At 45.7% G+C, this 24984-nt stretch overlaps 1 protein-coding gene across 1 annotated transcript; it reads right to left on the reverse strand.

Annotated features, from left to right (window-relative positions):
- Positions 1-3544: 3544 nt before the first annotated feature.
- On the reverse strand, positions 3545-14002 carry LOC135984075 (SRRM2 protein homolog rsr-2-like). The gene is made up of 3 exons (XM_065598516.1): positions 13057-14002; positions 11746-11988; positions 3545-3771 (listed from the first exon to the last, which is right to left on the reverse strand). The coding sequence occupies exons 1-3, from the start codon at positions 13601-13603 to the stop codon at positions 3545-3547; spliced, it is 1017 nt and encodes a 338-aa protein (XP_065454588.1). The 5' UTR covers positions 13604-14002.
- Positions 14003-24984: the final 10982 nt, after the last annotated feature.

Raw genomic sequence — 24984 nt, forward strand, 5'->3', positions numbered from 1 at the left:
ATGTTGCTAGTGAAGACATACACCTGGTAACCTGAAAGAGGAAAAATAAAAACAAAACAAACAAGCTCACTCGTCCCAAGATTCATACTCACACATTGTTTATTCAGGGGGCTCTCCTCCTCAAACTCCCCTCTTTGCAGTCCCATGGTCACTTAGGGCATGGCTACATTTGCGAGTTAGGGTGCATTAAAGCAGCTCAGTGCGCTCTAACTCACGACGCGTCCACACTGGCAAGGCATGTAGAGTGCACTGACTCCGTGGCTAGAGCGCTCCTGGTTCTCCACCTCGGCGAGTGGAATAACATTTGATGCACCCCCGCTGGAGCGTCATGGCACCAATGTGGATGCCCTAGTCTGTTAATGCGCTCTGATCGGCGTCCAGAAGTGTCCCGCAATGCCTGTTCGAGTCACTCTGGTCATCAGTTTGAACACTACTGCCCAACCATCAGACCTGCCCTTTAAATTCTCTGGGAATTTTGAAAATTCCCTTCCTGTTTGCTCAGCCAGGCGTGGAGTGCTCTCAGCGAATCTTTCCAGGTGACCATGCCTCCTCGCACCAGGTGATTCCCCAGGATGGAGCAATGGCGAGGTCCTGGACCTCATCAGTGTTTGGGGGAAGGAAGCTTTCCAATCCCAGCTGCGCTCCAGCTGTAGGAATTACGATACCTTCAGGCTATATCAAGGGACATGATGGAAAGGGGCTATGACCGGGATGCACGCAGTGCAGGTTTAAAGTGAAGGAGCTGTGGAATGCCTAATGCAAAGCCCACAAGGCAAACAGCCACTCTGGTGCTGCCCCCGCGACCTGCCATTTTTACAAAGAGCTGGATGCAATACTTGGGGGCGACCCCACCTCCACTTCGAGTACCACCATGGACACTTCAGAGCCCAGTCCAACAAGGCAGGAGGAGGAGGAGCAAAGCGGGAGCAAGGGTGCTGAGGACGAGGAAGACACCCTGGCATCCCTAGATGCACGCAGCCAGGAGCTGTTCTCAAGCCAGGAGGAAGGTAGCCAGTCGCAGCGGCTGGTGCTTGGGGAAGGACAAACACCAGAGGAGGTTCCCGGTAAGCGGCTTTATTTTGGGAAGGAAGTTATTCAGTGCAGGCTCTTGGGGCAAGGAAGGTTAGGCTGCATGAATGTGTAGATGCAGAATAGGGCATTGATGTGCTCGCTCACATCGTGGTAATTGGCCTCAGTGATGTCTTTGAAGGTCTCAGACAGAACTTGGGCAATGCGCTTGGCAGGTTTTGTGGGAGAGCCAATGTGGTCCTTGTCCCAGTCAGGCTTACATGTCCGCGCCACTGTGCCGTGAGCGGAGGGGGGACCAGTGCTGCACACAGGCAAGCTACATATGGGCCAGGGCGGAAGCCGCATTGTAGTAGAAGCCCTCCCTTGCTTCCCAGGTCACCCTCAGCTGGGAGATATCTTCCAGGACGAACTCCTTTGGAAAATGTGGGGACAGTGTTCAGTATAGGGGCCCCCTGTAGCTGTTGGCTCTCCCCAAGGCACAGAAACCCAGAGGACAGTACAGCTATGAAACAATCATTCCCCCGGGACCCTGTGCTTACTCACCATTTTGGGGTTCCCGTGGGTTATGTGCGCTCGCTTTGGGACGGGCAAATTATTCTATTGTGTAGACTGTGCTTGCCCTCCTTAAGTACGGGGGAATCATTGCTCTGTCTGGTGTGAACAATGCTGCCTCTGTTAAGTGTTACATTTTGCCTTTACAGATGCAGCCTTGAGATCTCAGCTGTCCGTGTTATCAACAGCCGAGAGACTGCAAAGACTCAGGAAGAAGCCATGGAGAAGCAAAGAAGACATGCTGCATGAAGTAATGCAGCAGTCACTTAATGAGAATCTAAAAGAGCAGAAGTGGGGGGAGAGTGAAAGGAGGATCGCCAGCAGAATGCGGATTGCTGGCACAAAAGCACAGAGCTCCAGCAGCAAAGCACAGATCAGATGATAAGCATCATGGAGTGCCAAGCAGACTCGATCCAGGCGCTCGTAGCCATGCAGGTGGAGCACTACTGCATTTGCCCCACCTTGCCCCCATGTCACCTCCAACCCACTTTCCCCAACATCCAGGTTCTTATCCCCACCAGCTGCCTCCAACACCTGTAGCTTCACCACCCAGCCCTGAAAACTACGACCCTTACCCACTGCACTCAACCCCCATCATCATGCAGTACAGCCATCCTGAAGTGCAGCACTCATTACACAGCATTCCAGACAGGAAGGCTGAGTATGATAACAGGACATATGCAAATCTGTGATTGTACCATTCCCTTCCCCACCGCCTTGCCCTTTCTGTTTCCCAAGCAGTTGTGTTTCTTTTCAATAAATGATTTTTCTTTTTAATAAATGGACTTTTTGGCTTTGGAAACATTCTTTATTATTGCATAAAGTAAAAGATACCTTAGCCCAGGAAAGCTCAGGCACTGCAAGTCAGTGTAGCGAACACAGATTCCTACTAACATTGGAACCACTGCACTTCGCTCTCATGCAGGGCACCAGACATTACTGGTGGCTTTCAGCCTCATATTGCTCCCTCCAGGCATCCCTAATCCTTGCAGCCCCACGCTGGGCCCCTCTAATAGCCCTGCTCACTGGCTGTTCAAATTCAGCCTCCAGGTGTTGAACCTCTGAGGTCCATGCCTGAGTGAAGCTTTTACCCTTCCCCTCACAGATGTTATGGAGGGTACAGCACGTGGATATAACCGCGGGGATGCTGTCATCGGCCAGGTCCAGCTTCCCATACAGAGAATGCCAGCGGCCCTTTAAATGGTCAAAAGCACACTCCACAATCATTCTGCACCAGCTTAGCCTGTTGCTGAACTGCTCCTTGCTGCTGTCAAGGCTCCCTGTGTAGGGTTTCATGAGCCACGGCATTAAAGGGTAAACGGGGTCTCCAAGGATCACAATGGGCATTTCGACTTCACCTATGGTGATCTTCTGGTCTGGGAAAAAGGTTCCTGCTTGCAGCTTCCTGAACAGACCAGTGTTCCGAAAGATGTGTGTGCATTATGCACCTTTCCGGGCCCGCCTGAGTTAATGTCAGTGAAACGCCCATGGTGATCCACAAGCACTTGGAGAACCATAGAGAAATACCCCTTCTGATTAACGTACTCTGAGGCTAGGTGGGGTGGTGCCAGAATTGGAATATGCGTCCCATCTATCACCCCTCCGCAGTTAGGGAAACCCATCTGTGCAAAGCCAGCCACAATGTCATGCACGTTACCCAGAGTCACTGTTCTTCTGAACAGAATGTGAGTAATGGCTCTGCAAGCTTGCATGAACATGATTCCAACTGTCGACTTCTCCACTCCAAACTGGTTAGTGACAGATTGGCAGCTGTCTGGAGTTGCCAGTTTCCAGATTTCAATAGTCATCCACTTCTCCACTGTCAGGGCAACTCTCAGTCTCGTGTCCTGGCACCACAGGGTGGGGCGAGCTCATTACACAGTCCCATGAAAGTGGCTTTTCTCATCTGAAAGTTCTGTAGCCACTGCTCATCATCCCAGATTTGCACGATGATGTGATCCCACTACTCAGTGCTTGTTTCCCGAGCCCCAAAATGGCGTTCCACGGTCGTGAGCAAGTCCATGAATGTCACAAGCAATCTTGTGTCGTATGCGTTACTTGAATCGATATCATCATTGTAGTCCTCACTGTCAATTTGGATCTTGAGGAGTAACTTGACTACCAAACGTGACGTGCTGGCAAAACTCATCAGCATATTCCTCAGTAGTTCAGGCTCCATTCCCCGGAGACCTAAAGGGAAGACAGAGCACGCAGCACAAAAAACGTTGCAAGATGATACCAAATGTGGACGGAAGCAGAGGGATTGCTGGGATGTGAACCGATACATCATGGGGCATTGGGACAGGACCCAGAATGTCCCGCATCCTGCGCTCCCTTCCCACAAGCCACAGTGCCAGAATGGGAAGAGGTGCTCTGTGGGATAGCTGTCCATAATGCACTGCTCCCAATGCTGCTGCAAGTGCCACAAATGTGGTCACACCAGTGCGCTTGCAGCTGTCAGTGTGGCCAGACTGCAGCGCTTTCCCTACTGCGCTCTCCGAAGGCTGGTTTAACTCAAAGTGCTCTATATCTGCAAGTATAGCCATACCTTAGCCTCTGGCTTTTAAGCCCTTCTCTCCTAAATCAGTCCTACCCTCTGTTAATCACACAGAGGGAGGGTGATCACAAGGCTGATCAAGAATATGCCCCTGCTGAATAAGGTGCTTGGGTTTTTTTTGTGGGGGGGAGGGTGTTCTCTTTCAGGTTACTTAAAGTTACAGTGTCAGTTTGAGCCTTTGTTCCCTTAATCATCTTTGATCAGCCTTGTGATCGCCCTCCCCCTGTGTGATTAACAAGGGAGTTGGGCTGACTAGGAAAGAAGTGCTTTTGTATTGCATAATTCCATTGACTTCGGAAATGCCTGATGTACACCAGGGTAAGTGAAAAGAGAGTCAGCCCCTTGAGCTCTTAAATGCAACTTTGGGAGAACAAAATCTTTTTAAAATAGGTGGAAATCTGGACAGGCAAGATTTTTTCCAGGCATAATAAATATTGGTGCTTGCTTTATTTGAATGCAGGCCAATCATAATAGCACAAATATTATCCAGCTGCTTTACTTAGATTACATAAGAGTAATTAAAGAATCTTTTATATTTAACAATCGAATGAACAAATGTTGGAACTGTGTTTTTTTATTCCATTAATAAATGCCTCAGATTCTACTTCAACCAAAGAAGTTTTTTTGTTTTGTTTTTTCTGTAATATTAGCTAATGTCTCCTGTTTTCTCACAAAATGCAAAGTAAACAATTGCTCTACATCTTGTAGATAAAACCCAGCGATAGTTCTATAGGAAGCTAATTCTGCCAAAAAGTCCTATAAGCTTCTGAAAACTTGTATCTGGATGAGTAGTCAAGTAATTGTTTTCGTTCAGTAAGTTAACAAACCTTATACTTCCGTTCCATTTCTTTGAATGATGATACTATATATTCTTTCCAACTGCAACTTGGAAATCAAAGCACAGCTGAGTCAATGGATTTTCTATATCCCAACTGCTTCATGTTATATAAAGAACTGTTTATTTGCGATCCGTTGTGTTAAACCTGAAGCTTGCTGATGAATTGGAAAGACTTTTCAATGAATGACAAAAACTTTAAACAAAATAAAAAATTCAAATCTTAATTTTTGGAGGCTACATTTAATAAGGCTTCTGTTGTCTCATCTCTTCTTTAATTTTGTCTGCCTTTTGATCTATTTATTTCTATTGCTTCTATAGCCATGGTGTCAAAGGGCTAGTCTACACTGGCAACGTTAAAGCACTGCGGCGGCAACGCTTTAACGTAGCTTGTATAGTTACAGCAGAGCGCGAGTGCTGGGAGCGCCACTCTAAAAAACCCACCTCCACGAGGGGCGTAGCTACCAGCACCACTCCCAGCACTAGTGCACTGTCTACACTGGCACTTTACAGCACTGAAACTTGCTGTGCTCAGGGGGGTATTTTTTCAAACCCCTGAGCGAGAAAGTTACAGTGCTGTAAAGTGCCAGTGTAGACAAGCCCTAAATATCTCTCTAGCTTTGCCCCCACTCTTTCAGAACATGTCAAGAGATGATACTCTATGTTGGACAGCTACAGTAGTTGTTAAAGCAATTAAACGACAAGATAGGAATCTACTAGCTTCAATTTTAATCTTGGGTAAATCTTTTACTCACGTCAAATAACACCTACTCAATCTAAATCAATGGGACTATTCATGGGAGCCAGTACTAATCAGTGTGAGTAAGGTTTGTGAATTTGGGCCCTTAGGCCTTGTCTACACTACAAAGTTTTGTCGGCAAAAGTTATGCCGCTTTAATTAAAGCATTTTAATTAAAATCTCTATTGCATGTTCACACTAGCTCCTTTTGTCAGCAGAGCGCATCCACACTAACAGCTTTTGCATGAACACAGAGAGCAGTGCACTGTGGTAGCTATCCCACTGTGCAACTGGCCCCAAGGTGCTTTGGGAAGGGTTTGCAGCCCGAGCCTTGGGGAGAGCGGGCAGTTTGATCCAGCAGCCCGAGCCCTCCTGTCAGCAGGGAAGCCGGCAGCCTGAGCCCCAGGAAGAGCGGGGCCAGGCAGTTTGAGCTGGCAGCCCAAGCCCCTCCCCTGTCAGCCAGGGAACCGGCAGCCCGAGCCTCGTGGAGAGCGGGCAGTTTGAGCCGGCAGCCCCAGCCCTCCCCTGCCAGCGGGGGAGCCAGCAGCCCCGAACCCCAGCACTCCATGCGGGGTGCAGGTGGCAGCTCGGATCCCTGTCCTTGTCAGGCAGGGGAAGTTTGCATCCAGGGCAGTCAGCAGGGGACCACGCTGAACGTGGGGGGTGGTCCAAGCTAATTTGTCCCTCCCAGGGCACCTTCCTCGGCGGAAGAAAAGCTGTTTGCGAGCCAAACCAGCCAGAAGCACGTTGTAGCCAGTGTGGGAGTGTTAAGGTGTCTCAGTAATTGTCCTTCTCTCTGGAATGCTGATTTGCTTCAGTGAGTGAATCTTCTCAGTTTCTAGTTTGTTGGTTGTTAGCAGTCTCTCTCTGTTATTTTTATTAGAACTTTTGTACACAAGTTCAATGGATAAGTGTCTGAAAAAGGAAAGTGTAAAGATGCTGGAATCAGCTAGTGTTTCCTCAAGTCCACACTGTGGAAAATCTAAGTCTAATGATCATGATGGTCCTGGAAAGTCATTTACAAAGAAAAGAAAATATGACGATGATTATATAAAATATGGTCTTACATGCATTGGTGATCAAGAACATCCAAAACCACTGTGTGTGATTTGTGGTGATGTTCTAGCAAACAGCAGCCTCAAACCTTCTCTACTTTGGCGCCATTTAGAAACTAGGCATCCTGCACAACTCGACAAGCCTGTTGATTTTTTCAAGCGAAAATTAGCTGAGAAGAAAAGTGAAATTACCAGTTTTATATCCAAAGCAAGTACTTATAATGAAAATGCACTTAAAGCATCATACCACGTGAGCTACCGAGTAGCAAAAGCATCAGAAGTCCATACCATAGCAGAGAGCTTGATTGGTCCATGTATAAAAGACGTAGTTCATTGCATGCTCGGAGAAAAGGCTGCAAAAAGGATTGACATGGTACCTTTGTCCAATAATACGTTGTCACGAAGAATTAATGACATGTCAAATAATGTAGAGACCACAATTGTACATAGAGTGAAAAATAGTCCATATTATGCTATACAGTTGGATGAATCAACCGATGTAGCTAATCTAGCTATTTTGCTACTGTTTGTACATTATGTGAATGAAGGTATGGTTGAAGAAGACTTGTTGTTTTGCCGACCATTGGAAGAACGTACAACTGGAGAAGATATCTTCAATCTGACTAATGCATATTTTCAAGAAAAGGAAATAGATTGGTCTCGTTGCCTAGGCATTTGCACTGATGGGGCCACATCAATGCCGGGGAAGTATACTGGATTTGTAGCTCGAACAAAAAAGGTTGCATCAAAAGTCTCTTGGACTCATTGCAGCATCCATAGACAAGCCCTTGCAACAAAACGCATGCCAGAGGGACTGAAGGAAGTGCTGGACAATGCAGTGAAAATGGTGAATTTCATAAAATCATGGCCAACAAACTCCAGAATATTTCACGTACTTTGTGAAGAAATGGGTAGTATACACGACTGTGTGTTGGCCCATACTGAAGTTAGATGGCTCTCAAGGGGTAAAATCCTTGTGCGCTTGTTTGAGGTTAGAACGGAAATCCTATGTTTTTTTCAACAGCCACCGTTTCCACCTTGCCAGCTGTATGGAAAATAATGTCTGGCTCCAGAGCCTAGCTTATTTAGCAGATATTTTCTCAAGAATTAATGACCTAAATTTATCTCTTCAAGGCCCCAATATAACAGTTTTCAATGTGCAAGAGTGAGTTGAATCCCTGATAAAGAAGTTGCAGTTCTGGAGAAGTTGTTTGGAAAACAATCAAACTGAGTGTTTCAGTAATCTTCATGACTTCCTGGCAGAACATAAACTTCAGTTGGATCAGTGCACTAAAACCAATATAATTGCACACCTAAAAGGACTTTGCACAACTTTCAGAGATTACTTTCCAGTTATGTCAGGCAATAATGACTGAATTTGCAACCCTTTTGATGATACCACTTTCTCAACACAGATATTAAACACCAAAGAAAAAGAGAAATTGATTGAGATCTCCTGTGATTACGAACTGAAAAGGAGTTTCAGAAATCTATCATTGATCAACTTTTGGCTGAGTTTAAGAAACGAGTAGCCCTTTCTGGCAGAAAAAGCTGCTGCAGTTTTGTTACCATTTTCAACAACATACTTATGCGAGAAAGCATTTTCCTCGTATGCACATCTGAAAACCAAATACAGAAACAGACTTGATGCCGAACCAGACCTGAGACTTTATCTTTCTCCAGTGGTTCCAGACTTCCAAGAGCTATGCAGAGCAAAGCAAGCGAATCCATCACACTGAGGAAATTTAAACTTAAATCCCTGGAAATATTCATTTTTAGGAGGGGGTTCACGAGATGTCACAATTTAGTGAAAGGGGTTCGCGGGCTGTTAATGTTTGGGAACCACTGTTCTGGGGGGATCCTAATAGATTGTCAGCTCCTTTTCAACTGAAGCGTGTGGGGGAGGGGAGGCAGGGAGAAGAGAGGTTTCATGTGTCTGGAGAGAGGGAGACAGCAGGCTGACCGACCTATCCTGGGAGAGGGGGATACCCCCCCATATCAGCCCCCAGCTGTGCTCTGCACAGCAGTCTCTCCCGAAGCAGCCTGCTCTGCCTGCCTGCCTATAGTTCCCTCTGAGATCTCGCACCGCCTCCTCGGCTGCCAGAGCAGCATTCTGAGCAGTGCTGTGAGCTCTCCGTGCTGAGGAATGGCAAAGCAGCACAGAGTGTGTCCCCTCCCCCCTTCACAAACACAGATTCCCTGCAGCTGCCATCTGCCTGCCGCTGTGTTCCTAGTGCAGGGCAGAACAGGAACATTCCACCTTAATGATTTGCTCTTTGTTCCCTGAATGGGAACAGCACGCTCAACTGTCAGATACTTCCCAGAGCTTCGAAAGAGGGCAGAGGAGAATGCCTGCAGGGCAGAGAGAGATCAAAACAGTGAACAGAGCGGTCAGGGCAGGCATTGTGGGATACTGGTGGAAACCAGATATATTGACAAAACAAACAGCAGCATCTACACTGATGCTTTGTTGCTTTAACTTTCCATAAAAAGCATTATGCCTCTCGTTGAGGTGATTTTCGTTTGTTGGCAAAACAGCAGAGTTTTGCTGCCAAAAGTAGCTTTGTAGACTATACACCTCCCTGTTTTGTCGGCAAAAGGCCACTTTTGCCGACAAAACTTGGTAGTGTAGCCAAGGCCTAATTGTGTAATCGAGTGCAAGTCACTTTACCACTTGTATGTAATATAAGTAAAGCAGCCTTGTGATCTAGGAGTAGAATTTGCTCAGTATGGGTATGTCTACACTACGGGATTAATCCGAATTTATATAATTCGGATTTGAAAAACAGGTTGTATAAAGTCGAAATGTATGCGGCCACACTAAGCACATTAATTCGGTGGTGTGCGTCCAAGTACCGGTGCTAGCGTCGATTTCTGCACCGTTGCACTGTGGGTAGCTATCCCATAGCTATCCCATAGTTCCCGCAGTCTCCCGCGCCCATTGGGATTGTGGGTTAAGGTCCCAGTGCCTGATGGGACAAAAAACATCATCGCAGGTGGTTCTGGGTACAGCCTCACCTCCTCCCTCCCTCCTCCCTCCCTGCATGAAAGCAACGGACGGCAGACAACCATTTTCGCGCCTTTTTTCCTGGGTGGGTGAACACTGCAGACTCCATACCACGGCAAGCATGGAGCCCGCTGAGCTCAAGACAGCAGTCATGAACATTGTAAACACCTCGCGCGTTCTCGTGGAGTTTATGCTCAGCCAGGACCAGAAAAACGAGGCGAGGAGGCAGCGGCGGCGGCAGCGCAGCGACAAGCATGATGAGGACATGGACACGGACACGGATACAGAATTATGTGAAACCACGGGCCCCGGTGCTTTGGAGATCATGTTGTTAATGGGGCAGATTCTATCCATGGAACGCCGATTCTGGGCAAGGGAAACAAGCACAGACTGGTGGGACCGCATAGTGTTGCAAGTGTGGGACGATTCCCAGTGGCTGCGGAACTTTCGCATGCGTAAGGGCACTTTCATGGAACTTTGTGACTTGCTGTCCCCTGCCCTGAAACGCCAGACTACCAAGATGAGAGCAGCCCTCACAGTTGAGAAGCGCGTGGCGATAGCCCTGTGGAAGCTTGCAACGCCAGACAGCTACCGGTCAGTCGGGAATCAATTTGGAGTGGGCAAATCTACTGTGGGGGCTGCTGTGATGCAAGTAGCCAAAGCAATCACTCAGGTGCTGCTACGAAAGTTAGTGACTCTGGGAAATGTGCAGGCTATAGTGGATGGTTTTGCTGCAATGGGATTCCCTAACTGTGGTGGGGCGATAGACGGAACCCATATCCCTATCTTGGCACCGGAGCACCAAGCCACCGAGTACATAAACCGCAAGGGGTACTTTTCAATGGTGCTGCAAGCACTTGTGGATCACAAGGGACGTTTCACTAACATCAACGCGGGCTGGGCGGGAAGGGTTCATGACGCTCGCGTCTTCAGGAACACTACTCTGTTTAAAGGGCTGCAGCAAGGGACTTACTTTCCGGACCAGAAAATAACCGTTGGGGATGTTGAAATGCCAATAGTTATTCTTGGGGACCCCGCCTACCCCTTAATGCCATGGCTCATGAAGCCGTACACAGGCAGCCTGGACAGGAGTCAGGAGCTGTTTAACTACAGGCTAAGCAAGTGCAGAATGGTGGTAGAATGTGCATTTGGCCGTTTAAAAGGTCGCTGGCGATCATTATTGACTCGCTCTGACCTCAGCCAAAGAAATCTCCCCATTGTTATTTCTGCTTGCTGTGTGCTCCACAATCTCTGTGAAAGTAAGGGGGAGACCTTTATGGCGGGGTGGGAGGCTGAGGCAAATCGCCTGGCTGCTGATTACGCGCAGCCAGACACCAGGGCGATTAGAAGAGCACACCAGGAAGCGCTGTGCATCAGAGAAGCTTTAAAAACCAGTTTCATGACTGGCCAGGCTACAGTGTGAAATATCTGTTTGTTTCTCCTTCATGAAAACCCGCCCCCTTTATTGACTCATTTTCTGTAAGGAACCCACCCTCCCCCTTCCCCCAGCTTTCTTTCAAACCAAATAAAGTCACTATCATTTAAAAATCATTTATTCTTTATTAATAGATTAGAAAAAGAGGGAGGGAACCCGGGTGGTATTTGGGAGGAGGATTGCTGGGAAGGAAAAAGCCACAAAGAAAAGGTTAAAAAAATGACAGCCTTTTGCTTGGGCTGTCTACTGGGGTGGAATGGGAAGGTGTACGGAGCCTCCCCCCCCCCCCCCCCCCCGTGTTCTTACACGTCTGGGTGAGGAGGATACGGAACATGGGGAGGGGGGAGGGTGGAACAGGGGCTGAAGCGGCAGTCTGTTTTCCAGCAGCCGTTCCTGAAGCTCCACCAGACGCCGGAGCATGTCTGTTTGCTCACGCAGCAGCCCCAGCGTTGCATCCTTGCTCCTCTGGTCTTCCTGCCGCCACCTCTCATCTCGAGCGTCCCTCCTGTCTTCACGTTGGTCCCTCGTCTCCTCACGTTGGTCCCTCCTGTCCTCACGTTGGTCCCTCATGTCCTCACGTTGGTCCCTCCTGTCCTCACGTTCACTGGCTTCTTTCCTATACTTTGAAACTGTTTCCTTCCACTCATTCAGATTAGCTCTGTCACTGCGGCTGGATTCCATAATTTCAGAAAACATCTCGTCTCGCGTTCTCTTCTTACGACGCCTTATCTGTGATAACCTTCGGGATGGAGGAGGGATGCTTGAGGAATTTGCAGCTGCTGTAGGGAGGGGAAAAAAGAGAGAATTGTTTAAAAAGCTACATTTTGCAGAACAATGCTTATACTCTTTCACGGTGACCAACACTATTCACATTACATAGCACATGTGATTTCTGTGCAAGGTCGCATTTTGCCTCTTAATGCTGAGTGCCTGTGGCTTTGCTGCTAGAGATCACAGGTCTGGGCAACAGAATTCGGCTTGCATGCGGCCATGGTAAGCCATTGTTTTACAGCTTCTGCGCCCTCCTTTCCCACATACCAAGCATAGCCTGTAGAGTGCTGCGGTTTTTCTGTTAACATTCAGCAGCAGCAGCAGAAAACAAACTAACCACCCCCCCTCTCGCCATGAATTCTCTGGGATGATCGCTGTACCCCTCCCCCCCACCGCGTGGCTGGTATCAGGGAAGATCCCTGCAGGCACCAAACTAACCACCACCACCCCGCCGCCCCCCTCCCGCCATGAATTCTCTGGGATGATCACAGTACCCCTCCCCCCACCGCGTGGCTGGTAACAGGGAAGTTCCCTGCTAGCCAAACGTGAAAAACTCAGGGCCAATTTCCCATCTGCGCTTGGCTAACTGCAGGAAAGGATTTATTTTCCGCCACAGGCAAACAGCCCAGTAGGAACGGCCACCTCTGTCCCCTTAATTAAGTTCCCGTATTTCAACCAGGTTACCAGGAGTGATATCACTCTCCTGAGGATTACACAACAAGATAAAGAACGGATGTTGCTTGAATGCCAGCAAACACCAGGACCATACGCTGCCAGGCTTTGTCAGGCAATGATACCAGATTACTTGCTGCAAGCATGGCGTGATCAAGTGTCCTACCATGGAGGAGGGAATAAGGATGCACTGCCCAGAAACCTTCTGGCAAGGCTTTCGGAGTACCTCCAGGAGAGCTTCATGGAGATGTCCCTGGAGGATTTCCGCTCCATCCCCAGACACGTTAACAGACTTTTCCAGTAGCTGAACTGACCGCGAATGCATCCCAAGTCCTCAGGGCAAAGTAATCATTAAAAACCGTTTGCTTTTAAAACAAGTTTTATATTTTAAAAGGTAAACTCACCTGAGGTCCCTTCCATGGGGTCAGAGTCTTGGGTACTGGCTTGGGAGGCTTGGGAGGGTACTTCAGTCAGCGTGAGAAAAAGATCCTGGCTGTTGGGGAGAACGGAGTGCTGTGTGCTCTCTGCAAGCTCATCCTCATCCTCCTCCTCCTCCTCTCCCCCATCGGCAGAATCCTCAGGCGTCGCTGATGAGACTATCCCCGACCCAGAATCCACGATCACAGGTGGGGTAGTGGTGGCAGCCCCCCCTAGAATTGCATGCAGCTCAGCGTAGAAGCGGCATGTCCGCGGCTCTGACCCGGAGCGACCGTTTGCCTCCTTTGTTTTTTGATACGCTTGTCTGAGCTCCTTGACTTTCACGCGGCACTGCTCAGAGTCCCTATTGTGGCCTCTCTCCATCATGCCCTTGGAGATTTTTTCAAAAGTTTTTGCATTTCGTCTTTTAGAACGAAGTTCTGCAAGCACTGAATCCTCTCCCCATACAGCGATCAGATCCAGTACCTCCCTCACGGTCCATGCTGGTGCTCTTTTTCGATTATCAGCCTGCATGGTTATCTGTGCTGATGAGCTATCTGTGGTTACCTGTGCTCTCCACACTGGGCAAACAGGAAATGAAATTCAAATGTTCGCGGGGCTTTTCCTGTCTACCTGGCCAGTGCATCCGAGTTTAGATTGCTGTCCAGAGCGGTCACAATGATGCACTGTGGGATAGCTCCCGGAGGCCAATACCATCGAATTGCGGCCACACTATCCCTAATTCGAAATGTTAAAATCGATTTTGGCGCTACTCCACTCGTCGGGGTGGAGTACAGAAATCGATTTAAAGGGCCCTTTACATCGAAATAAATAGCGTCGTTGTGAGGACGGTTACAGGGTAAATTCGAATTAAAGCTGATAAATCCGAATTAAAGTCGTAGTGTAGACCAGGCCTATGTCTGAAAATCAGGCTACTTCTTTTTGTGAGCTTAATTTTAGACACTCAGGTTGGAAAATTTTAGCCATAGCCTCAAGATTACAAACCATATTGTCAGTGTATGCCCAAGATAGCTGTCAGACACTTTTAGAAGAGTTCTTGGAATTATCCACTATCCAGTTAGGAGACAGCCCAAAGTTCTTTCATTTGATGGAAGATAAGGCCTTCAACTGAGCAAACTGGAACTTTTTTATTTGGGAAGAAAAAAGACCAAGAGTAAATGCAATTATTATATTGGTCAAGACCATGCATGCGGGTTAAAAGATCTAATATACTGAGGACACTCAAATCCTAGCAAAAGTTGGGCTTTAACAATAAAATGGCATGGAAGAATTTTTTTAAAAAGTTTCCTTTCCATTCTACTAATGCTCTCTACAACCATTCATTTATAAATATATTATAATGTAATTTAGAAAGGTATCTTTATGGACACGATATAATTGAGTTAAACAGGATAAAAGTCTGTGGAGCCCTCATCAAATGGTCCTCCTTACCATAGTTTCTGAGCAGCGCAAAAAAGATTGGATGGTGAGATATGGACAATAGTGATAAAAATAGTAATCAGACTTTCATTGCACAACAAACAAACCAAGACTTTAGAACTCTGAAAAGAGTAAAAGAAAAGGATTTAGCTTACAGCTGTAAGCCAAGAGTAATAAAGCTAGGGTGACCAGACAGCAAGTGTAAAAAATCGGGACAGGAGGGTGGGGGGTCATAGGAGCCTATATAAGAAAAAGTCCCAAATATCGGGACTGTCCCTATAAAATTGGGATATCTGGTCACCCTAATTAAAGCCTAGGATACCAGTGATAAAATATAGTTAAATGGCAGGTACTCCTCATTTAGATGTTATTATACTGATATAAGCAGAGTCAGAATGAGCTCTACCCTGACATCTGGTGATGAGCTGTGGAAAAGGACTTCAGAGGCTGATCTCGTTTGCCTGGGCACACCCACGCTGCCTAGCGTGATGGGACTGCTTGTCCAAATGGTCACTTTGGCTGCTGTGGGATCCCCAGTCTCTTTGTTATTGGGGCAGGAGTAATAAAGTGTTGTTATCCTGGTTATGTGAATCAAGGAGAGTAGAACTGTACTTGGCATTTTATGATAGAAGGACTCGCCCTCAACTAAGTAGCACTCACTAGGCAAGGCACATGGGTTCCAAAGTCCAGTGAACTGAGAGAGGTTGGAGACAGGCATTTGTAGTGTGGGCCCCTTCTGAGGGCCCTAAACACCATTTTGTCCCTTCATCTCTCCACTGTGTAATAGCAGAGTTAATTTTGAATATGAAGACATATTGGTGAGTGGGTAGCAGGACGGCTAGCGGAGCGGCGTGGCTGGCAGTGGAGACTGCAGCAGAACTCGGGATTGGTCCTGCTTTGAGCAGGGGGTTGGACTAGATGACCTCCTGAGGTCCCTTCCAACCCTGATATTCTATGATTCTATGAACTCCATGGAGAGCCCTGGCAATTAGCAGTTGACCTGAGCAGTGGAGCATATAAGTGCCCCGATACCTCCCCCCACTTCCACCTAGGCTGGCAGGTAAACTCTGCAGATGAACTTCTTAACTCTGGGGGCTGCACTGACCAAGGACAGAAACCGTGGGTGGGGTGACTGTTGGGTTGCTGGACTTAAGACCCTCAGGGGAAAAGGACACTGCCAAACTGACTTGGGGGTGGGTCTTTCGCTCATGGTTTGTGTTATAAATCCTGTTTCCCCAACATAATGCCACATTGTTTCCCTCCTTTATTAAAAGGCTTTTTCTACACTCAGACTCTGTGCTTGCAAGAGAGGAAGTATTGCCTCTTAGAGGAACCCGAGGGGTGGTATGTAATTGTCCCAGATCACTGGGAGGAGCTCGAGCCAGTTTTGCATTGTGTTATCGAAATGGAACCCCTAGATACTGAACCCGGCCCTTGTTGCTGCCAACTCTGATGGGCAGAAGGGTTACACTGAACTCCCCCCCCCCACACACACACACACTCTCTCTCTTCTCTCTTTCTCTCTGAGCTTAAAGAACTCAACATGAATTCCCTGATTCTGCTAAGTACACTTGGTTTTGAAAACAATGCTGCTAAAAACTGGAAAGGTGGTTGCAAATGTTAACATTTGTCTGTGCTGGTGGTCTCAGTGAAAAACAACATGTGAGAGCTCCAGCAAAGGATTTCTACATATTGTGATGAGAAGGCAACAAAATATTGAATTCCTTCCAGTAAGCTCAGGAGGATAAAATAATTCAGTCATACTGTAGCCTTCAGAAAAAAAACTGATATGGGAAAAGCATCTGTACTTTAATATTAATGAGATCATGGGTGAAACACAGGCTAGTTTGCAGCTGAGTTAACAAAAGAGCAGGTTCCTGAAAATTGGAATAAGTCACTGATACTTTAATTAAAACAGAATGGTTGGGACATAAACAGTAACAAAGAAAGAGCAAGGCTACGAGAGAACAATCAATTAACAGCTACAGAACTGAAGAAACAAGTAATGGATAGCTCAGGGTGACAGTGTTGTGATCAGTACACTTGAATGTAAAACAATAATCAAAACCAAATTAGGCTGAACAAAAAAAAAATCCACAAACATTACAGTAACCTATAGTAGCTGAGGTACTTGCCATACTTAAAAAGCAAGAGTGTATGGCATAAGATGTATTTAGAGCAAATCTGAACATTCAGCAAAAATGTACCATTCTGAGGCATCAAGTAGCACCAAAATAGTATATGCACATACAGTAGGGAAGGACTAGAACAAGCTAGTGATGCACAAACAAATTTATCAGTCATCTCTGCAAAATACTTTATTGGAGCTCTGAACAAAGAAATCATGGGTGGCAGAGAGCTTGCACTGTAACGCTTCTCATTTCCATTCCAAGAAGCTCAGGACCACAATGAAATAGATTACAAATGATGCACAAAAACTGATTGAACTTAATATGCAGAAAACCAAAAGTTGTATCCAAAGAAGCATATAAGGTGAATTCTTGTGGAAAAGTAGTGGCCTGTAATTATAAAAGACAATATAAAATGCTAGGCCAAATCCTCAGCTGGTGTAGATTAGTTTAGCTGCAATGAAGCTATACCAATTTACACCAGCTGAGAATATGGTGTGGTTTCAAACCCTGAATCAGTATATTTCCTTCATTTTACATCTCCCTGTATGAGTATAACTAGAGAATTTGCATTGTGAAGATCGAACTTAAGGCATATTCAACCAGAATATGAAGATGATTTTACATAGACTAAGTTGTATAAATGGAATAAAATTCCTCACATAAAGTGAATTCTAGTATCCCACTAATGGTACATAAAGCAAGTATTGATAATTAGGGGAGATCTAAGGGTTAGTATAGCTTGCAAATACTGTCCAACTCACACTGTCCTCGTGTAAATAAAATACATGTTGCTAGAAATTGTATATATTTGTTGTTTGAAATTGTTTTTTTGTGGGGAAAGCCAATTGCAGGTACACTATGTCTTTCCCAGGATCTATATCTGATGTACCAACTACACAGAAGGACTACTAGGATGATCTGAGGAATGGAAAACCTACCTTACGAGAGGAGACTCAAACGGCTTGGCTTATTTAGCCTAAGCAAAAGAAGGCTGAGGGGAGATATGATTGCTCTCTATAAATACATCGGAGGGATAAATACCTGGGTGAGAGAGGAGTTATTTAAGTTAAGCACCAGTGTGGATGCAAGAGCAAATGGCTATAAACTGACCATCAACAAGTTTAGGCTTGAAATTAGATGAAGGTTTCTAACCATCAGAGGAGTGAAGTTCTGGAACAGCTTTCCAAGGGGAACAATAGGGGCAAAAAACCTAGTTGGCTTCAAGACTGAGCTTGATAAGTTTATGGAGAGGATGTTATGATGGGATTGCCTATGATAGCATGTGGCCAACTGGTGACTGCCAGTAGCAAAAATCTCCAACTGCTGGAGATGGGATGCTAGATGGAGAGGGCTCTGACTGAGTTACTATAGTGAATTCTTTCCCAGACATCTACCTGGTGGATCTTGCCCACACACTCGGGGTCTAACTGATTGCCATATTCGGGGTTGGGAATTTTCCCCCACGTCAGATTGGCAGAGACCCTGGGTTTTTTTCGCCTTCCCTGCAGCATGGGCCATGGGTCACTTGCGGGTTTAAACTAGTGTAAATGATGAATTATCTGTAACTTGAAGTCTTTAAACCGTGATTTGAGGACTTCAGTAACACAGCCAGAGATTAGGGGTCTATTTCTGGAGTGGGTGAGGTTCTGTGGCCTGCAATGTGCAGGAGGTCAGACTAGATGATCACGATGGCCCCTTCTGAGCTTAAAGTCTATGAGTCTATGTAGTTTAGCTTGAACAGACTTAGGGTAAAAGATTGATACTGCTGAAGTCAATAGCAAAACTCCCCCAAGCTCCCCCTCCCACCTCCCTAGTGCCTCCCACCCAGTGGTGGCCCTGCCGATCAACTCCTCCCCCTCCCTCCCAGCGCCTCCTGCACACCATGGAATAGTTGTTCAGCAGCATACAGGAGGCGCTGGGAGGGAGGCGGAGGAGCTGGGATGGGGTGCACTCGGGGGAGGGGGTGGAAAGAGGTGGGGAAAATGGAGGGCAGGAGTGGGGCCTTGGGTAAAGGGGTGGAGTGGAGCTAGGAGTGGGGTAGAAAGGGGATAGGAAGAGGCGAGGTGGGAGTGGGAATTTGGGGGAAGGGGTGGAGTGGGGGCAGAGCTGGGGGTGGGAGCCTGGGGAAGAAGTGGAGTTGGGGCAGGGCTGGGGCTGAGTGGGGGTTAAGCACCCCTGGAGAAATTAGAAGCTGGCGTCTGTAAGGTTGAGGTCAGGCAGGAATCTGACAAGTATTTGTCAGTTTTCTATTGGATAAGTAAGCCTTTCTGATTTTGAAATGGACCCGATGTAACTTCACTGAAGATTTTAAACTCACCATTAAAAGTTCAAGGACACAATTCCCTCAGGTGACACGTCAAAGCATGCTTTTAAACATGCTGACTGAGGTCATTGAGGAATATCCCTATTTGAAAGGATTATAGGAAATGGAGATTGTGTCGCTGACACAATCTCACTGAAGCTGTTTGTGGCAGTACTGGAGTCGCTGTTCAAAAAATTGAACTGGGAAGAAGGAATCAGAATTGACGGAGAACAGTTAACGCACCTTCTCTTTGCTGATGACTGCGTAATAATGGCAAAAGACACAGCAGAACTGGAGAACAAATTGCAGCAACTGCAAACACTTTCACATGATGTCGGGTTGGGAGCGAACACATCGAAGATGAAGTGGATGCGGAATGAGCATTGCGCAGAAAGAATCATCACTGTAAATGGGAAAGAAATCGAGGAGATCGACAAATATATTTACCTGGGTCAGCAGCTGAGCAGAGACAACTAATTCGAAGGGGAATGCAGTAGGAAGCGAAAGGCAGGGTGGGTAAGTTTCAACAAAATAAAGACGTCTCTAATGGATGATGAATTGTCCATGAAGGAAAGGAAAGAACTGTTTAACTTCACTGTTCTGCCAGCAATGATATACGGAGCAGAAAGCTGGTCAACAACAAAAGCGGAGGAAGAAAAATTCGCAGTCACTCAGAAAGCAATGGAAAGGCAAATGTGCAATATATCGCTCCGTGATCATATACCGAATGAGGAGATCAGAAGGCATATAGAGGTGACCGATGTAGTGCAGGTGATGTACGACGCAAAGCAAAGATGGGTGGGTCATGTAGTCTGCAGGTAAGACAATAGGTGGACAACCCACATCAGTGACTGGATCCCCAGAGACCACAAGTGACCGCTGGGCTGACTGAAAACATGCTGAGCCGATCCCATGACAAAACTCTTTGGCCAGAAATGGAAAGAACGTGTTCACAATGAAACTTGCGTTCGTGGAGGGACGGACAAGGGCATGCCAGACAAAGATGACAAAGGTGATACGAAATGGAGGCTTAGATGGAATTACCCAACATTTAAGGTGTGTCTGGACCAAAGCATGATGTAATTCCATAAACAAGTCTCCATTTGAAAGGGATTAAGGTTGGCTAACAACCCCCAGGGATGGCAACATCCCCCAGTACAAAATCTTAAAAACAAGTAACTGCCAAGTTATGGGACCTCGTATTCATACCCTAATATCCGCCCAACATATTTTCACTGAGAATGACAGACTTTGCATCATCACAAGGAACTTACTCCTTCCTTCAGTTGCTCACAAAACACATTACACGTTAGTCCTTACACACTACAAAGTAAACCCACAGCAAAATTAGCAGCTACTTAGTATACACTATAGGCATAGGTTAAGTGTGCCACATGCTGTTAGATTGTGGGGTAAGTAGGAGGACTTAACATTATTAACTGAATGGTGTATGGAGAAAATGAATAAGGAAGCGTTAGTTACCCCTTCACATACCACAAAAACCAGGGGTCACCCAATTAAATTAATAGGCAGCAGGTTTGAAACAAACAAAAGTACTTCTTCACACAATGCACAGTCAGCCCGTGGAACTTGTTCCCAGGGAATGTTGTGAAGGCCAAAAGTATAACTGGGCTAAAAAAAGAATTAGGTAAGTGTGGCACTCTGTACCTCAAACTTGCATCCTGGAACTCCCATATTTACCACTGTCATATAATTATGATATGTTTTATATAAAGTATGCCTTGTGAGGTATAATTTTAAAAGTCTCGATCTGTATGTGCTATCAGTATATGTCAGTTATGAAGCATTGCTATATGTGTTACTGAAATATATTGTGAGATTGGGAGACACCCACAGCCAACCTTTCAATTGCAACAAAGCACCAGCCAGAAAGGTGCTGATGGCCCATTAAAGGAAATCCACTCTCCCAACAGCCATCCCAGAGACTTCTCAGAGAGAGCACCTAGGCAATGGAGACTGCCTGACCAATGGGGGCTGCCTAACCCCTATGTCATAGCACGGATCTTTCTAGCAAGTTGGAAGAAGGTATAAAAAGACAGACAGTGACATCATCACTTGGCCTCTCTCCCCACCCAATTCAACACCTGGAAGGACATCTGGAAGACAAAAACTTTGCACCAGGAAAGGGTAGTCCCATGCTGAACGGTAGTCCCAATCTGTGTATTAAGGAACTGTAACCTGCTTGTATGATCTGTCAGGTTGAGACATTATTTGATTCAACTTTTGCTTAAACTAAAAGTTTACGATTCAGAATGCATGTTTACTTTTTATTTTCTTAAGGTAACTATCTCCGACGTTTATGCCTATCACTTATAATCACTTAATAACTATCTTTCTGTAGTTAATAAACTTATTTTAATGTTTTATATTTAACAGTGTGTTTTGGTTGAAGTACCTGGGAAATCTCAGCTCAGATTAACAAGGGCTGTTGCACGTCTCCTACCGTTTTGTAGGAGTTGCAAAGTCGGTAGCGATGTGCTTACACTGGCCCGGCTTCTGACCCATGCAAGGCAGTACAGTTCTGGGGTGCAAGACTGAGGGGCCAGCAGGAATTGGCTGGAGCCTCTCTATTGATGGTTCATGACTGGCTGGGAGATCATTCATATAACTCAGTTGAGTGTGTCCCTGCCTGTGGATGTCTGTGTAAGTGCAGTGCCTGTCAGAGGCTTGTAGCTTGTCATCAGCATCACAGTCTGAGAGGCAACCCAGGTTGGTGGATTTGGAGGGCTTAGCAGTCCCAGAGTCCAGGTTGCACCCTGGGGACTCTGACACAGTAAGTTCATGGAGGATAGATCCAGCAATGGCTATTAAACAAGATGGTCAGGAATTCAACTTCATGCTCTGGGTGTTCCAAAGCCTCTGACTGCCAGATGCTAGGACCAGATGATAGGGGATGGATCACTTGATAATTTCCCTGTTCTGTTCATTCCCTTTGAAGCACCTGTCATTGGCCAGTATCAGAAGACAGGCTACTGGAATAGATGGACCATTGGTCTGACCCAGGATGGTCATTCATATGTTCTTATTTAGCTCCAGAAATAACCCAGCTTGGGAGAGGAGTCCTTGGAAAGCATAACATTGAGATACTGCTGTTTCACTTAAATACCAAGATAGAGGATTTATTTATGTTATTGTGAAACTCAAATGCACAATTCTAGGGGAAATTTATATAGCTACATCCAATTTAAAATTATTACTTCTCAGAGAGGCGTTTTAAAAACCTTGGTCTAGATTCTGTGCTGGTGTATACCGGCACAGCTGCACTGAAGTCAATTCTTAGCAGAGAGGTTAGTCCTTTATGTTTAATTTCTAGTCAGTGGTGCAAGCTATTAAAAAAAAACTGCTTTTAGTCAATGTTTTGGTTACCTCCCAAGCCTATGACAGCTGCAGAGGCACTGCCAACAGCAAAAAAAAAGAGTTACGAACATGAAGGGTTCTCATTTCCTTGCAGTCCCAGGCTTCTGTAAATTCGTTTTTACTGGGCCTACCAAAGTATGTGATGCTAGTTAGAAGAGAGACTTAACACAAGATCCAGTGGTGGCTGCCCAGTCTCTTTCTATCATGTCAAGATCACTGAAGACCATTCTCACTAAGTAACAGTAGCAAACTTCTCTATTACCTCAACAACCAAAGGAATATTTATCTATTTGCATATTTAAATTGCAGGCCCATTTCAGTAGGATGTCCATTCCTAAGAAGGTGATGTAGGAGGTGACAAATTCAACCCACAGCCTGATCAGCACATTAGTTGGACAGTTTTGTCTTGACAATCTGCAATGAAATATTATTAGTGATGGAATTGAAATGATCATAATTAATCTTCAAAATGAACACTCCATTAAGATGAACATGGAAGTTCACATCTTTCATTGTTATTTTCTCAGTCTACAGACTCAAGAAGATAACTGTGGATCAATTTACAGTCAGGGTAACTGGAAAAAAACAGAATCTTCTAGACAGAGTATTCTGAAGAGATGCACAGGAAGATTCTGGCTCCATGTTACTCATGGATATTCTGTACTCACAGTATCCTATTGCCTTAATTAAGTTCACACCCATCAAGGTCTTGCCAATTTCAGTTAATTGTCTGGGAAAAGAGTGAGTCTGAGTTTCATTTACAAGGGCAGAACTGATATGAGGCTTTCTTGACAGCTGCCCCTCAAGTTTTCTAAGTTAATGGGCAGTCTTTGTTGCAAGAGGTGTGAAATGTCCTATATAAGTAGTGCTACAGAGACTTCATAGATACCAATTCCTAATTATTATTATTATTAGGCAAAAGTTCTAGGTCACCTCTGTGGCTATAACCCTCCTATGGCTCCCCAATGAGGATAGAAGTGACATCTCCTCATGTAAATTCTGAGATTAGAGTGAGCAGAAGAATCAGAAAGTACACAGAGTCTGATTCTCAACTGTCTTGAACCTTGTGTGTAGTCATTTACTCAAGGGTAAAGTGAGCATGAAACACTGAGCACTACCAAATCAGAATGGTATCATTTTATATCCACTTTGCACTGGTGTTCATGACTGCAGAAGGTGCAGGGCAGTGGAGAATCGGGCCCATAATTTGCAATTCTCTGAGATACAATTTTTTTCTCATTTCCCAAGGAAAATTACTCTCATTTCCCTGGAATACAAAAATGTATTTCTTATTTTTAACCAGCCCATTGTCATCGGTGTCATTGTACAGTGGTGATCATTCACAAACTTCCTCTTACTTTCTAAATTCAGCTCAGTCTGTATCGCACAAAGCTGTTTCACAATAGCACACCCAGTGACAGGACATTTTTAAACAACCTTCACTCATATGATTCATTTCCCTAAGGCTATTTTACATGAGTATTTATATAACCAGAACTTCCCTGACAATGAGAATCAGCTTCTCAACTTAACTTTTTTGCTGAGGTGACCTTCTATTATGCATTTGCCTCTTTACAGCCAATTGGCAGTTACCATTTTATCATCGAAGTCCATCAAGTAAGTGTGCCTTGCCTAGTGCTCCATACACTCTTTCTACTATAGGTGAATTACCTGCCTTCTCCTGGTACAACACTCAAAGTTAGGGGCCTAGATTACGACTTGGCACATATGCACATGTGAGGCTCAAGGAGTCTTCTACCAAAAGCACCCCATGCTAATACTAGAGACTGTTGCAAACCCTGTGTGTTCCTTCAGCTACACATTTTCTGGTTTCCCCCCTCTTCCCCAATACACACATACACACGTCATACAGGCCAAAGAAGTGCACCAGAGGGACCAGGCTGTGCTAAGTGCCATTTAGGCACTGGTTCCTGGTGGAGGCAGTGGAGAGCTGCACCACATCTAGACTGTGTGTGGGGTGAAATGTTTATGGCAAGGAACTATGATGCCCAGGCCGGGATTCAACATGGCCCTGCATCATGCATAATCATTTACACTAGTGCAAAATGGGTATGAATGCTGAATGCAGAATTGCAGCATTTTATGCCTACTGTGCACTGGTAAAAGTGGCTATACAAGGTGCAGGGTAAACTGGGCTCCCATAGATAACTGGGTGTCCATGAGCAAGATCGTAGATATACACATATAAAATAAGTGACAGGCAACAGGAAATTAAATAAATCTTTCGTAGACTGCACAAATACATCCCTTTGGAAGGCATTTAGGTCCTGTCCTGCAAACACTTAAGCAAGTGCTCAACTTTAAGCATGTGAGGGGTCTTATTGGCTTCATTGATGGCTTATAGGATTGAGGTTTTCAGTTGGAATAAGGGGCCCAATCTACCTCCCACTGGAGAAAATGGAAAGTCTCCATTCACTTCAGTGAGTGTCAGCTCATGCCCACTATCAGAGCTGTCTCCTTATGCCCTTCTCTGGTCCTGGTGAAAATAGAAAGCTTTTAAAACTGAAATTTAAGATGCAACAAAGTGACCTACTTATCACTCACCAGCTTGTAGCATACTAGATGGCAAAGGTGCAGATCACACTAAGGGTTTTTCTACACAGGGACACCCAGGAAAATTAATCTGGATTAACTAAAGCTGT

The sequence above is a fragment of the Chrysemys picta genome, chromosome 5 (genome assembly GCF_011386835.1).
Source record: "Chrysemys picta bellii isolate R12L10 chromosome 5, ASM1138683v2, whole genome shotgun sequence".
In the NCBI taxonomy this organism is placed as follows: Eukaryota; Metazoa; Chordata; order Testudines; family Emydidae; genus Chrysemys; species Chrysemys picta.